This window comes from Bufo bufo, chromosome 1, assembly GCF_905171765.1.
Source record: "Bufo bufo chromosome 1, aBufBuf1.1, whole genome shotgun sequence".
In the NCBI taxonomy this organism is placed as follows: domain Eukaryota; kingdom Metazoa; phylum Chordata; class Amphibia; order Anura; family Bufonidae; genus Bufo; species Bufo bufo.
This window is the reverse complement of record NC_053389.1, coordinates 379,510,694-379,526,545: the sequence shown is the minus strand read 5'-3', so window position 1 is coordinate 379,526,545 and position 15,852 is coordinate 379,510,694. Positions and strand designations below refer to the sequence as shown.

Below are 15,852 nucleotides of genomic sequence, written 5' to 3'. Positions count from 1 at the left end.
TCACCCCATATAGACTCCCTGATCACCCCCTGTCATTGATTACCCCCCTGTCATTGATTACCCCCCTGTAAAGCTCCATTCAGACGTCCGTATGATTTTTACGGATACACTGATAGATGGATCGGATCCGCAAAACGCATCCGGACGTCTGAATGAAGCCTTACACGGGCGTGATCAATGACTGTGGTGATCACCCCATATAGACTCCCTGATCACACCCCTGTCATTGATTACCCCCCTGTAAAGCTCCATTCAGATGTCCGCATGATTTTTACGGATGCACTGATAGATGGATCGGATCCGCAAAACGCATCCGGACGTCTGAATGAAGCCTTACAGGGGCATGATCAATGACTGTGGTTATCACCCCATATAGACTCCCTGATCACCCCCCTGTCATTGATCACCCCCCTGTCATTGATCACCCCCCCTGTCATTGATCACCCCCCCTGTCATTGATCACCCCCCCTGTCATTGATCACCCCCCTGTAAGGCTCCATTCAGACATTTTTTTGGCCCAAGTTAGCGGAATTATTATTTTTTTTTCTTACAAAGTCTCATATTCCACTAACTTGTGTCAAAAAATAAAATCTCACATGAACTCACCATACCCCTCACGGAATCCAAATGCGTAAAATTTTTTAGACATTTATATTCCAGACTTCTTCTCACGCTTTAGGGCCCCTAGAATGCCAGGGCAGTATAAATACCCCACATGTGACCCCATTTCGGAAAGAAGACACCCCCAGGTATTCCGTGAGGGGCATATTGAGTCCATGAAAGATTGAAATTTTTGTCCCAAGTTAGCGGAACGGGAGACTTTGTGAGAAAAAAATTAAAAATATCAATTTCCGCTAACTTGTGCCAAAAAAAATAAATTTCTATGAACTCGCCATGCCCCTCATTGAATACCTTGGGGTGTCTTCTTTCCAAAATGGGGTCACATGTGGGGTATTTATACTGCCCTGGCATTCTAGGGGCCCCAAAGCGTGAGAAGAAGTCTGGTATCCAAATGTCTAAAAATGCCCTCCTAAAAGGAATTTGGGCACCTTTGCGCATCTAGGCTGCAAAAAAGTGTCACACATCTGGTATCGCCGTACTCAGGAGAAGTTGGGGAATGTGTTTTGGGGTGTCATTTTACATATACCCATGCTGGGTGAGATAAATATCTTGGTCAAATGCCAACTTTGTATAAAAAAAAATGGGAAAAGTTGTCTTTTGCCAAGATATTTCTCTCACCCAGCAAGGGTATATGTAAAATGACACCCCAAAACACATTCCCCAACTTCTCCTGAATACGGCGATACCACATGTGTGACACTTTTTTGCAGCCTAGGTGGGCAAAGGGGCCCACATTCCAAAGAGCACCTTTAGGATTTCACAGGTCATTTACCTACTTACCACACATTAGGGCCCCTGGAAAATGCCAGTGCAGTATAACTACCCCACAAGTGACCCCATTTTGGAAAGAAGACACCCCAAGGTATTCCGTGAGGGGCATGGCGAGTTCCTAGAATTTTTTATTTTTTGTCACAAGTTAGTGGAAAATGCTGATTTTTTTTTTTTTTCATACAAAGTCTCATATTCCACTAACTTGTGACAAAAAATAAAAACTTCCATGAACTCACTATGCCCATCAGCGAATACCTTGGGGTCTCTTCTTTCCAAAATGGGGTCACTTGTGGGGTAGTTATACTGCCCTGGCATTCTAGGGGCCCAAATGTGTGGTAAGGAGTTTGAAATCAAATTCTGTAAAAAATGACCTGTGAAATCCGAAAGGTGCTCTTTCGAATATGGGCCCCTTTGCCCACCTAGGCTGCAAAAAAGTGTCACACATCTGGTATCTCCGTACTCAGGAGAAGTTGGGGAATGTGTTTTGGGGTGTCATTTTACATATACCCATGCTGGGTGAGAGAAATATCTTGGCAAAAGACAACTTTTCCCATTTTTTTTATACAAAGTTGGCATTTGACCAAGATATTTATCTCACCCAGCATGGGTATATGTAAAAAGACACCCCAAAACACATTCCTCAACTTCTCCTGAATACAGAGATACCAGATGTGTGACACTTTTTTGCAGCCTAGGTGGGCAAAGGGGCCCATATTCCAAAGAGCACCTTTCGGATTTCACTCGTCATTTTTTACAGAATTTGATTTCAAACTCCTTACCACACATTTGGGCCCCTAGAATGCCAGGGCAGTATAACTACCCCACAAGTGACCCCATTTTGGAAAGAAGAGACCCCAAGGTATTCGCTGATGGGCATAGTGAGTTCATAGAACTTTTTATTTTTTGTCACAAGTTAGTGGAATATGAGACTTTGTAAGAAAAAATAAATAAATAAATAAAATCATTTTCCGCTAACTTGTGACAAAAAATAAAAAGTTCTATGAACTCACTATGCCCATCAGCGAATACCTTAGGGTGTGTACTTTCCGAAATGGGGTCATTTGTGGGGCATTTGTACTGTCTGGGCATTGTAGAACCTCAGGAAACATGACAGGTGCTCAGAAAGTCAGAGCTGCTTCAAAAAGCGGAAATTCACATTTTTGTACCATAGTTTGTAAACGCTATAACTTTTACCCAAACCATTTTTTTTTTACCCAAACATTTTTTTTTATCAAAGACATGTAGAACAATAAATTTAGAGCAAAATTTCTATATGGATCTCGTTTTTTTTGCAAAATTTTACAACTGAAAGTGAAAAATGTCATTTTTTTGCAAAAAAATCGTTAAATTTCGATTAATAACAAAAAAAGTAAAAATGTCAGCAGCAATGAAATACCACCAAATGAAAGCTCTATTGGTGAGAAGAAAAGGAGGTAAAATTCATTTGGGTGGTAAGTTGCATGACCGAGCAATAAACGGTGAAAGTAGTGTAGGTCAGAAGTGTAAAAAGTGGCCTGGTCTTTCAGGGTGTTTAAGCACTGGGGGCTGAGGTGGTTAAAGGGAGTCTGTCACCAACCTGACCGGTTTTAAACCGATCACATAGTTCAGCGGGACACAAAGACACGACACAGATGTTACCTTTGTTTCGTTTTTCAGATCATCCAAATCGCCCAAAAAGTAGTTTTTATGATATGCTAATGAGTCGTCACAAGTGCCCAGGGGCAGAGAGTTTGCTGAAAGTGCCCAAGTTCCCCCGCCTCACTCGGCCTAACTCCGCCCCTCAGTAAACTCCGGCCAGCCCTGTGGCTCTGTGGTTTCATATATCCCTATAGGCCGTTCGCACATCGCTCCCGGGCCCGGGCATGCGCAGTGTTCTGCACAGTGGGAAGAGGCACAGAGATATGCAGGGCGCATGCGCACTGCATATCTCTGTGCCTCTGCGATGCACGAACGGCCTATAGGGAAATATGATGTCACAGAGCCACAGGGCTGGCCTGAGCTTACTGAGGGGCGGAGTTAGGCGCGAGTGAGGCGGGGGAACTTGGGCACTTTCTGCAAACTCTCTGCCCCTGGGCACTTGCAACGGCTCATTAGCATATCATAAAAATGACTTTTTGGGCGATTTGGATGATCTGAAAAACGAAACAAAAAGGTAACATCTGTGTCATGTCTTTGTGTCCCACTGAACTATGTGATCGGTTTAAAACCGGTCAGGTTGGTGACAGACTCCCTTTAAGTAACCCATCCTGCTGTATGAATAGGATGGGTTTTGTTTGTGCCGATAGGGCAGCAGCCATTTTATTTCCCTTGATGATTGCGCCATAGAGAAAAAGAGTCAATATAATTAATGAAAACTATTTGGGAGTGTGTTTACAATAAAAGTAATATTTAGGTATTATAAAGTATTTTATTTTATTAATTCCCAAAGAACCCCTGTAAAAGGCAGACCTGTCACTTGTTGCCCAGTCTGTATATAATTTATATATTTATTTATGCATGTGCATTATGATTTGTGGTACAAGAAAATCAGGGTATTACTTACTTTTGGCTTTGCCAACTCTTTAATTTTCTCAATTTCATCACTGGACAAAACATCCAGGTAACGAACAATACGTGGACTATCCCACTCATCCTCTTCCTTAACAGGACCTAATATTAGTAAAGGATTCCTATTTCCATCATGATACCGACAGAAAAGTCTCTTCTGTCTTCGAGGAGTCTGAAAATCAGACCAGAGAAGAAGTCTTTCACCAAGAGGGCAAGAAAATTTTAGCTAAAATGACAGCGTTAATATTACACAAACCTATTCTGAGTGCACAATGAAAACGGATAAAGTTTTGAAATTTTATAAAGAGCATACTCATTTACCAAGATACACTGTAACATTATATTGATATACAGAGTCATTGTATCAAGGGGGACACATAACTACATTTTTAAAGGGTATGGGCACCTTTAACAAACAGAGTTAATCCATAGGATCAGTTGCAATTTCCATTCATTTATAATTGGGCCTCTGATTTACATTTTGCAACCTACAGTGTTAAGATTTTTTTCTGTGGGCATGTCCCATTCAATAATATATTTAAGATGTGAGGCCTGTGCATCCTGAATGCTGCGGCCGTCACTAGCTTTCGTGTACAAGCACAGCTGCATTCCTAACCTGATTTCTCTTTCAAGACCTTTTCTCACTTGTGCTGACAGTCACTGATGCAGAAGTGTGCAATTTCTTAACATTCCATTCATTGTCTGATACCAGCAGAGTGCAGCGCGCAATCTGCTGCCAGAAAACAATTTCAGTGACCACACAAACATTCATATTACCCAATGAACAAGCATTTTGCTCGCTTATAGGGTAATCAGTGGCTCCTTTACACTGGTATATTTTGTAAAAAAAAAAAAAAGTCCTTTTTACACCATTTATTATTATTATTTTTTTAAATGTACATTTGTAATAAATACATTTTAATTGACTTTTTTTTTTTTAAGGGTTGTCTCACGTCAGGAAATGGCATTTATGATGTAGAGAACGGTAATACAAGACACTTACTAATGTATTGCGATTGTCCATATTGCCTCCTTTGCTGGCTTGATTCATTTTTTCATTGCATTATACACTGCTAGTTTCTATAGTTATGACTAATCATAAGCGAAGTGAGCTTCAGATGCTAGATCCGAAATCGCTTGGCTCAAAACTTCGGATTAATACTGTACAGAGATCCGTCTCCGTACAGCGTTAAAACGTACGGCTTCCAATGAGCCGAGGTCAGTTACTCACAAAGTCTCACGAGACATTGGTGAATAACTTCAGTATTTGATTTTTTTATGTGAAAAACTTGAAAACTTGGATCCGAGCTCCAGTTCCGACACACCTACCAATCGACACTTTGGGAATAATTGACTTTGCCTCGTCAGAGGCCTTACATTTTAATGTTGTATGGAGATGGATTCTCCATACAGCATTAAACCGAACTTATAGCTCCCTTTGCTCATCCCTAATAACAATACAGTAGTAAGTGGCTTTCGCTACGTAATAAATATTTGCTAAAGTGACACGACCCTTTTAAATGTAAGATTTATTTCAATTATATTAATATATATATATATTATAGAATAAAGAAAATATGCCATAGTCTGATGATTGAATATGCCTGTTTGTACAGTGTTCTAATGTATGACTCAATCATTTCACATTCACAGACTTAAGGAAAAAGCCTGTTCCCCTTTAACACTTAAAGAAGTTTTCTGATCAGCTGACTGAACAGAAGGCTGCACTGCGTTCTTTGTTTAACTGCTCGCTGTCGAACAGGTGTAATTACAAGAAGCCGTCCCATTCACTTCCATGCAATGGCCCATTTCTTTTCACTTGAATAGGAAGGAGCCATTCAATAGACGTGAATGGGACAGCTTGTAGTTACACCTGCTCGCTGCTGCACTGTCGACAGTGAGCAGGTAAACAAAGAAGCGAATGCACGGAGTGCAGCCATCTCTTCAACCAGCTGATCGGCGGGAGTGCCCGTGCGGATCGGATATTGACGACCTATCCTGAGGATAGGTCATGAATATTTAAATCCAGGAAAACCTTTTTAAAAGGTCAGCATCATCCTGTTAATAAGTTACCATTTTCACTCCTTCTCCACGGCAGAGAGCTTCGTAAGTATCTCGCTCAGGCAGGTAATCCAGGGGTCTGGTATAAACGCCAGAACTTGCGGTGGAAGGTTCCTTGTCCGCAGTCTTGTTAATTTTCCCTTCAGCTCTCTGTTTCTCTAGTAATCTCTCGAAATATCTCAAATTGGTCCCAGCTCGATCATGGCTAGAATCTATAGAAGCATAAGGAAGAAATTATAAATTAGAGTAATATTATAATAACATAGAAATTTATTATGTTTATGAATAACCTATGCAAAAAAAAATTTTTTGACCTTGTTATGTAGCAGTTTATTATTTAATTTTCAATGTTAATATAAAACACAAAGAAATGCAAAAAAAAAAGAATGAAAGATATAGGAGGATCACGGTTATTTTAGACAGAATCAGACCCGTTTCAGGGGGTACTGGCTCTGATGGAAGGAACACAGCAGGTTTATGAAGACTTATTTTCAACGCAATGCTCTATGGGGGAAAAGTAGGCAAATTAGCTCATGTCACCCAAAGCAGATCATCCTTCGTAAGGAAGAGAGACCCATCCATAAATTTTTTGGGGGTTCTTGCCCCTCGTTAGTACTTGATTAAGCTGCAACTAAGGCAGTTCAATCAGCCAACAATGCATGCTCTGGACCATTGAGAGGCAAGAATCCCTGAAACAGCTACAGATGGAGAGTTCCAATTATGCTGAAATGCTAATTTGAATACTTTTTTTTTTACCCATGGCATAGAAAATAGTAATCCACACACCTGCTGGGTCTCATCAATGAGAACCAGTGCTCCCACCGAGATGCAACTAAAGCATCTTATTCAACCAATACCCTGCTTTGTACTGAGGAGGAGCAAGGTCTACAAATGTGTCTTTTGGTGGAGTCTGTGGTTTGGTTGACATAAGCCAAGTTATTTATTTTGTAAGTGAAGCTGTAAAGGCAAATGAACAGACAATAAAATGTATTTAATTTAGCATCAATGGAATGGTTAGAGATGTAATGAATGATTAGAGTTGAAACCTCTGTCACAGAAACACACCAGAAGTTTATATTGGCTGGGGATCCAGGAGCAGAGTGCACCAGCCTTTAGAAACAAAGGGGCATAAAACCCTGGCTGTGAGAACTGTCCCCCTCTGCCAGCTTTTTCCACAGTTGGAACATCAGGCAGTCTCCTGTACCTGCTGTGAAAGCAACCAAATGGGGACAGTGATTCCCAAAATGCTTTGGTCCCCTCATTTTAACAACTGATGGTCTCTATGTCCGGACTTTTTCAAACTGACAGAGAACCTTAAAGGGATTCTGTCACCTCGTTTTAGGTTATAGAGCTGCGGACATACACGGCTAGATCGCCGCTAGCATGTCCGCAATATACCTGTCCTATAGGGCTGTGTGCTTTTATTGTGCTTAAAAAAAGATTTTTTGAGATATGTAAATGACCCTGGTAAGGAGCCGAAGCGGCTGTACTAAACGTTCTGGAGCCCAGCACCGCCTGCGTCCTCCGAATCTCCTCCTAGCTCACAGTTAGACTGCCGTAATCTCGCAATGCGCGAGCTCGTGCATGCGCAGTTCCTTCCCCGAGGCTGATGCCAGCACAGGGAAGGAACACAATACCGGCACTGTGCATGCGCGAGCTCTCGCTCCGCGAGATTACGGCAATCTAACTGTGAGCTAGGCTCCTTCACAGAGGGGCGTGGCTGGGCACGAAGGTGGTTAGTACAGCCCCTTGGGCACCTTACCAGGGTCATTTACACACACACATATATATATATATCTCTCTCTCTCTCTCTCTCTCTCTATTATATATATATATATATATATATATATATATATATATATATATATATATATATATATATATATATATATATATATATATATATATATATATATATATATAAAGAAAAAGTCCAGTGGGAGCACCAACCAGAGTGTGGGTGCACGGTCCAACGCAGGGTAGCGGCAATCCCCAATGGTATAAGAAACGAAGAAGTAGGACTGCACTCCAAAATAGTGATAAAATCAGCAGTAATTTATTCACCCATGTTATGGCAAGTCTTGCGACGTTTCGGCTTACAAGAGCCTTCCTCAAGCATGGTAACAGTGAAAGTGAAAGCATATAAAGGCATTTACAAAGTGTCCAACCCATAAGGGTGTGGTTACAATCAATTACAATTACATACATCTGATACAAATGAGTAAATAAAGTGCGTGTGCATAAAGTGACAGGTGACGTACAATCTATAACTTAGGGATGCCATCCCTTCAATGTGGATTAAAATGTTTGCAGTACTTTGTTTAAGTTAAATTCACAATTACATAAGTGATGATATAGTGAAAATGGATCACAGAAATAAGACCTTAGGTAGCGATGAGGCCCGCATATACCATCGCGTTCATTGCGCGTCTCCAACTCTTCATTGCGCATGACCACACTGACATCATCGTATGAGTCATAGTGCAAAGGTCATACGCATGCGCTCTACGTGATCAACATAAGAGCGCCATTTTACTTAAGGGAAACATACCCTATAGTTCCGTTCGTGTTGTATACCTAACTGCTGTCTGAACAGGATAATTATATATATGACCGCTGTAGGGATCTCCTACATATACCAGCATGCGGGCGGGACACCAGACCGGAAAGCCGCGAGTGTCAGAGGGGGACATTTCAATGATCCCCGCCGACAGTCAAAGCCCAATTGCTGGTAATTTAGCAGTCATGGAGGGATAATCCCTCTACCATTTCAACAGCCATATCATATTGAAGTACAGTTATACATCTGGAGTAACGCATAAGTACAAGAACGCTGATGTCCACTTTGGGCCGCATTGCCCCCAAAAGGTCAAGGTTCAAGGATCCACATCCAATATAGTGAAAATATAAAAATCCTAAAAAGCAAAGAGAAAGTATTTTAGTTTCTAAATATATTTTGTTGCAATTACATATTGATCTTTCACAGTTATCTTGCACCAATATACAGATATGAGAAAGACAAAACACAAATATGCAGTGGAACTGAAAGTGAGTCGCAAATCCAAAAGACTCTCACCTGAACTCGATTTTAAGACCCCTAGGGTGCAAACTGTCCAGATCATATATCCAGCGTAACTCTCTTTTCTTCAAAATTATTAGGCGATCACCGCCTCTTCTGGGAAGCCTAACTTGATCAATGATCCAGCATCTTGGATCCCGCTCGGAATGCCCAAGGGATCCAAAATGTCTGGAATCATGCTTCACGTCACCCACCACTGGAACAGTCCATTGTCACATATCTAGGCCCAGGCACCCAGGCAGAGGAGAGAGGTCCCATAGCAGAGAATCTGGCTTCATGTCAGCAGAGAATCAGTCTTCATGTCATAACAGAGAATCATGCTTCACGTCATCCACCCGTGGAACAGTCCATTGTCAGATATTTAGGCCCAGGCAGAGGAGAGAGGTCCCATAGCAGAGAATCAGGCTTCATGTCATAGCAGAGAATCAGGCTTCACGTCACCCAACATTGGAACAGTCCATTGTCATATAATTTAGGCCCCGGCACCCAGACAGAGGAGAGAGGTCCCATAACATAGAATCTGGCTTCATGTCAGCGACTCAGCAGAGAATCAGTCTTCATGTCATAGCAGAGAATCAGGCTTCATGTCACCCACCACTGGAACAGGCCACAGTCAGATATTTTTAGGCCCCGGCACCCAGATAGAGGAGAGGTTCATTCAACTTTGGGTTGCCCCGCAATATAATGGTAAAATGAAAATAAAAATAGGATTGAATGAGGAAGTGCCCTGGAGTACAATAATATATGGTTAAGGGGAGGTAGTTAATGTCTAATCTGCACAAGGGATGGACAGGTCCTGTGGGATCCATGCTTGGTTCATTTTTATGAACGTCAGCTTGTCCACATTGGCTGTAGGCAGGCGGCTGCGTTTGTCTGTAATGACGCCCCCTGCCGTGCTGAATACACGTTCAGACAAAACGCTGGCCGCCGGGCAGGCCAGCACCTCCAAGGCATAAAAGGCTAGCTCTGGCCACGTGGACAATTTGGAGACCCAGAAGTTGAATGGGGCCGAACCATCAGTCAGTATGTGGAGGGGTGTGCACGCATACTGTTCCACCATGTTAGTGAAATGTTGCCTCCTGCTAACACGTTCCGTATCAGGTGGTGGTGCAGTTAGCTGTGGCGTGGTGACAAAACATTTCCACATCTCTGACATGCTAACCCTGCCCTCAGAGGAGCTGGCCGTGACACAGCTGCGTTGGCGACCTCTTGCTCCTCCTCTGCCTTCGCCTTGGGCTTCCACTTGTTCCTCTGTGACATTTGGGAATGCTCTCAGTAGCGCGTCTACCAACGTGCGCTTGTACTCGCGCATCTTCCTATCACGCTCCAGTGTAGGAAGTAAGGTGGGCACATTGTCTTTGAACCGGGGATCCAGCAGGGTGGCAACCCGGTAGTCCGCACACGTTAAAATGTGGGCAACTCTGCTGTCGTTGCGCAGGCACTGCAGCATGTAGTCGCTCATGTGTGCCAGGCTGCCCAGAGGTAAGGACAAGCTGTCCACTGTGGGAGGCGTATCGTCATCGTCCTGCGTTTCCCCCCAGCCACGCACCAGTGATGGGCCTGAGCTGCGTTGGGTGCCACCCCGCTGTGAACATGCTTCATCCACATCCTCCTCCACCTCCTCCTCATTCCTCGTCCTCCAGTAGTGGGCCCTGTCTGGCCACATTTGTACCTGGCCTCTGCTGTTGCAAAAAACCTCCCTCTGGGTTACTTCGAAGAGACTGGCCTGAAAGTGCTAAAAATTACCCTTCTTCCTCCTCCTCCTCCTCCTCCTCCTCCTCCTCCTCCTTCTGGGCCACCTCCTCTTCCATCATCGCCCTAAGTGTTTTCTCAAGGAGACATAGAAGTGGTATTGTAACGCTGATAACGGCGTCATCGCCACTGGTCATGTTGGTGGAGTACTCGAAACAGCGCAACAGGGCACACAGGTCTCGCATGGAGGCCCAGTCATTGGTGGTGAAGTGGTGCTGTTCCGCAGTGCGACTGACCCGTGCGTGCTGCAGCTGAAACTCTACTATGGCCTGCTGCTGCTCGCACAGTCTGTCCAGCATGTGCAAGGTGGAGTTCCACCTGGTGGGCACGTCGCATATGAGGCGGTGAGCGGGAAGGCCGAAGTTACGCTGTAGCGCAGACAGGCGAGCAGCGGCAGGTTGTGAACGCCGGAAGCGCGAACAGACGGCCCGCACTTTATGCAGCAGCTCTGACATGTCAGGGTAGTTGTGAATGAACTTCTGCACCACCAAATTCAGCACATGCGCCAGGCAAGGGATGTGCGTCAAACCGGCTAGTCCCAGAGCTGCAACGAGATTTCGCCCATTATCGCACACCACCAGGCCAGGCTTGAGGCTCACCGGCAGCAACCACTCGTCGGTCTGTTGTTCTATACCCCCCCCCCCCCCCCCCACAACTCCTGTGCGGTGTGGGGCCTGTCCCCCAAACATATGAGTTTCAGAATGGCCTGCTGACGTTTACCCCGGGCTGTGCTGAAGTTGGTGGTGAAGGTGTGTGGCTGACTGGATGAGCAGGTGGATGAAGAGGAAGCTGAGTAGGAGGAGGAGGAGACAGGAGGCAAAGAATGTTGCCCTGCGATCCTTGGCGGCGGAAGGACGTGCGCCAAACAGCTCTCCGCCTGGGGCCCAGCCGCCACTACATTTACCCAGTGTGCAGTTAGGGAGATATAGCGTCCCTGGCCGTGCTTACTGGTCCACGTATCTGTGGTTAGGTGGACCTTGCCACAGATGGCGTTGCGCAGTGCACACTTGATTTTATCGGATACTTGGTTGTGCAGGGAAGGCACGGCTCTCTTGGAGAAGTAGTGCCGGCTGGGAACAACATACTGTGGGACAGCAAGCGACATGAGCTGTTTGAAGCTGTCTGTGTCCACCAGCCTGAATGACAGCATTTCATAGGCCAGTAGTTTAGAAATGCTGGCATTCAGGGCCAGGGATCGAGGGTGGCTAGGTGGGAATTTACGCTTTCTCTCAAATGTTTGTGAGATGGAGAGCTGAACGCTGCCGTGTGACATGGTTGAGATGCTTGGTGACGCAGGTGGTGGTGTTGGTGGTACATCCCATGTTTGCTGGGCGTTGCGGAGGAAGAGGCCGAGGCGGCAGCAGCAGAAGAGGTAGCAGGGGGAGCCCGAGTGACTTCCTTGTTTTTAAGGTGTTTACTCCACTGCAGTTCATGCTTTGCATGCAGGTGCCTGGTCATGCAGGTTGTGCTAAGGTTCAGAACGTTAATGCCTCGCTTCAGGCTCTGATGGCACAGCGTGCAAACCACTCGGGTCTTGTCGTCAGCACATTGTTTGAAGAAGTGCCATGCCAGGGAACTCCTTGAAGCTGCCTTTGGGGTGCTTGGTCCCAGATGGCGACGGTCAGTAGCAGGCGGAGTCTCTTGACGGCGGGTGTTCTGCTTTTGCCCACTGCACCCTCTTTTGCTACGCTGTTGGCTCGGTCTCACCACTGCCTCTTCCTCTGAACTGTGAAAGTCAGTGGCACGACCTTCATTCCATGTGGGGTCTAGGACCTCATCATCCCCTGCATCGTCTTCCACCCAGTCTTGATCCCTGACCTCCTGTTCAGTCTGCACACTGCAGAAAGACGCAGCAGTTGGCACCTGTGTTTCGTCATCAGAGACGTGCTGAGGTGGTATTCCCATGTCCTCATCATCAGGAAAAATAAGTGGTTGTGCGTTAGTGTATTCTATCTCTTCCACCCCTGGGGAAGGGCTAGGTGGATGCCCTTGGGAAACCCTGCCAGCAGAGTCTTCAAACAGCATAAGAGACTGCTGCATAACTTGAGGCTCAGACAGTTTTCCTGATATGCATGGGGGTGATGTGACAGACTGATGGGCTTGGTTTTCATGCGCCATCTGTGCGCTTTTTGCAGAAGACTGGCTGGGAGATAATGTGAACATGCTGGATCCACTGTCGGCCACCCAATTGACTAATGCCCGTACCTGCTCAGGCCTTACCATCCTTAGAACGGCATTGGGCCCCACCAAATATCGCTGTAAATTCTGCTGGCTACTGGGACCCGAGGTAGTTGGTTCACTAGGACGTGTCGCTGTGGCAGAACGGCCACGTCCTCTCCCAGCACCACAGGGTCCACTAACACCACCACGACCATGTCCACTACTAGATGTTTTCCTCATTGTTACCGTTCACCACAATAAGAAAAATATTATTTGGCCCAATGTATTGAATTCAAATTCAGGCTTTTTTTTTTTTTTTTTTACAGACACCTAACACTATCTGGCTATCTATTTAGGTATCGTATTACACTAATACAGGCACAGCAGTAATGACAGATTTAGCTGAATATAAATTTGAGGCCTATTATTTAGGCGCTGGGTGACAGGTATACGTTTACGGACAGAATTAGACTTGGATATGCACAGTAGCGTGTGTGTGAAGTTATTGAGAATGACCCTATCAGCACCTTGAATCTAATATACCCTTTTAGGGATAGATTTAAATAACCACACTATTGATGGTTAAATTGACTTGGTGACAGCTTGCCCCTGATGTAGGATATAGCAAAAAAATAACCACACTATTGATGGTTAAATGGACTTGGTGGCAGCTTGTGCTGGCACACCACAAGCCACAAAATGGCCGCCGATCACCCCAGAAAAAAGTGACTGAAAAACGCTCTGGGCAGCCTAAAAACAGTGAGCAATTGTATAGCAGCAGTTCAATGATCCACAGCTGTAGATCGATCACTGTCTTAAGTGTTTTGGAGGAGTTAATCACTGCCTAATCTCGCCCTAACGTCGCAGCTGCAACCTCTCCCTACACTTGTAACAGCAGAGTGACGTGCAGCGCTACGTGACCCAAGCTTATATAGAGGCTGGGTCACATGCTTCACTGGCCAATCACAGCCATGCCAATAGTAGGCATGGCTGTGATGGCCTCTTGGGGCAAGTAGTATGACGCTTGTTGATTGGCTGCTTTGCAGCCTTTCAAAAAGCGCCAAGAAAGCGCCGAACACCGAACTTTTACGAAAATGTTCGGGTTCGGGTCCGTGTCACGGACACCCCAAAATTCGGTACGAACCCGAACTATACAGTTCGGGTTCGCTCATCCCTAATCCTGATGCATCATGAACGGATTACTCTCCATTCAGAATGCATAGGGATATAACTGATCAGTTCTTTGCTGGTACAGAGCCCCTAGGATAGAACTCTATGCCGGAAAAGAAAAATGCAAATGTGAAAGTACCCTAAATGTCACACCTTCACTTATGTTCAACCATTAGGATGCAAGAAGGAGGTAAAAGGCGCATGCATGTCACATGACAGGAAGTGACGTATGAGTTTCCATAGAAATGGTTTGGTGACAGGTGCAGGGCGTAGGAACAAATGGAGATATTTTTAAAAACTGATGCAGAGGAAAGGTGGAGGAGTTTCCTATAAAAAATGATCAGATTGCCTGTTTAAAGCAGTGAGGAAGGACACCATGTCTGAAACATATCAGCATTATAACTGTTCTATGCAACCTTTTTAATAATTTTTCAATAAACGATTCACAATTTTTATGGAATTGGTGCTGGAGTTATGTACCCTTGTTTTTTGTGGCCTCAGTGATGATGTGTCCTCAAGCAGCACATTACCCAGCAGTGACGTGCCGCTTGGGGACAGATTACCACTGAACCCAGTCATTGGCTGCAGGCGTGCACATGACCCCGTCCACTGTACAGAACCTCATACACAGGGAGTGGAGGTCCAGTGAACACAGCCCGAGAGCCACAGAGCTGCCGGATATTAAGTAAATATTTTTTTTTAACATATACTGCTGGGGGGGTTATAAAATAAAAATCCTTGACAACCCCTTAAATTTTATAGAGGGCCTCTGTAAATGAAAAATTGAATTTGATTGGTTGCTATGGGCAACTGTTCCACTTTTTCTTTGCACCAGTTTTGATACATTTCCCCCATTTAGTTATACAACATGGCGCAAAAATGTAAAGGAACATTTAGAACCTGCGAAGAGCAGTTTGTCGAGATGGAAGCGTTCCTGCCTAATAATCAGCTGCTCGTTAAGTGGAGGAGAGGTGCCGCATTCACATGCACCGTTACCTCCACAGTATGAGAGCATGGTCTGCTGCCTGGGAATGATGAGTGAGGTGTCCGCACCTCAGAAATTTCACCCAATGAACAAACATTTTGCTCATTCATCAGGTGATCTGCAGCACCTTTAGAAGGGCAGATTATCGAGAACAAACACTGTTCTCGATAATCAACCTAAACATCTAGCCACGTAAATCTAGCTTAAAGGGGTTACCCCTTTAATGACCCCCCCAATGCCCGGGCCCCTCAGATAGAATATACTTACCCCGCTCCCGGCACTTGCTTCGTTTCTGATCCCCGCGCGGCCGCCGCTGCACCTCCCCATCGCGCGGATCAAAACATCCAGTAATGGGTTGAGCAACCAATAGCAGGTCGTGAGGGGACGAGCCTCCCTAGCACCAAACTCGATGCTAGGGAGGCTCCTCCCAGTCGAGGGATGTTTTGATCCACGACGAGGAGATGCAGCTGCGGCCACGCGGGGAGCAGGAGTGACGTGGGTGCCGGGGAGCAGGGTAAGTATAATCTATATGAGGGGCATGGGGGTCATTATAGGGGTTGGATAACCCCTTTAAGTCACACAGCAGCAAAAGAGTAGTACCTCCAGCCCTATTAGTACAGTATGCTCAGTCCTCAGAATAGCTCAGCAGAGGGAAAGAGGTCCACAGAATAAACTGAGCTGTATCCACCTGTATACATCACTTATC

At 45.1% G+C, this 15,852-nt stretch overlaps 1 protein-coding gene across 5 annotated transcripts in view; it reads right to left on the bottom strand.

Moving 5' to 3' along the window:
• P4HA2 (prolyl 4-hydroxylase subunit alpha 2) overlaps window positions 1-15,852 on the bottom strand; it is a 179,044-nt gene that overhangs the window by 114,242 nt on the left and 48,950 nt on the right. For all 5 annotated transcript variants that reach the window (XM_040405214.1, XM_040405245.1, XM_040405236.1 and 2 more), the window contains 2 exons: window positions 6,013-6,212; window positions 3,935-4,111 (listed from right to left, as the gene is read on the bottom strand). In XM_040405214.1, the coding sequence (XP_040261148.1) occupies window positions 3,935-4,111; window positions 6,013-6,212 (377 nt within the window). The remainder of the gene's footprint in view (window positions 1-3,934; window positions 4,112-6,012; window positions 6,213-15,852) is intronic.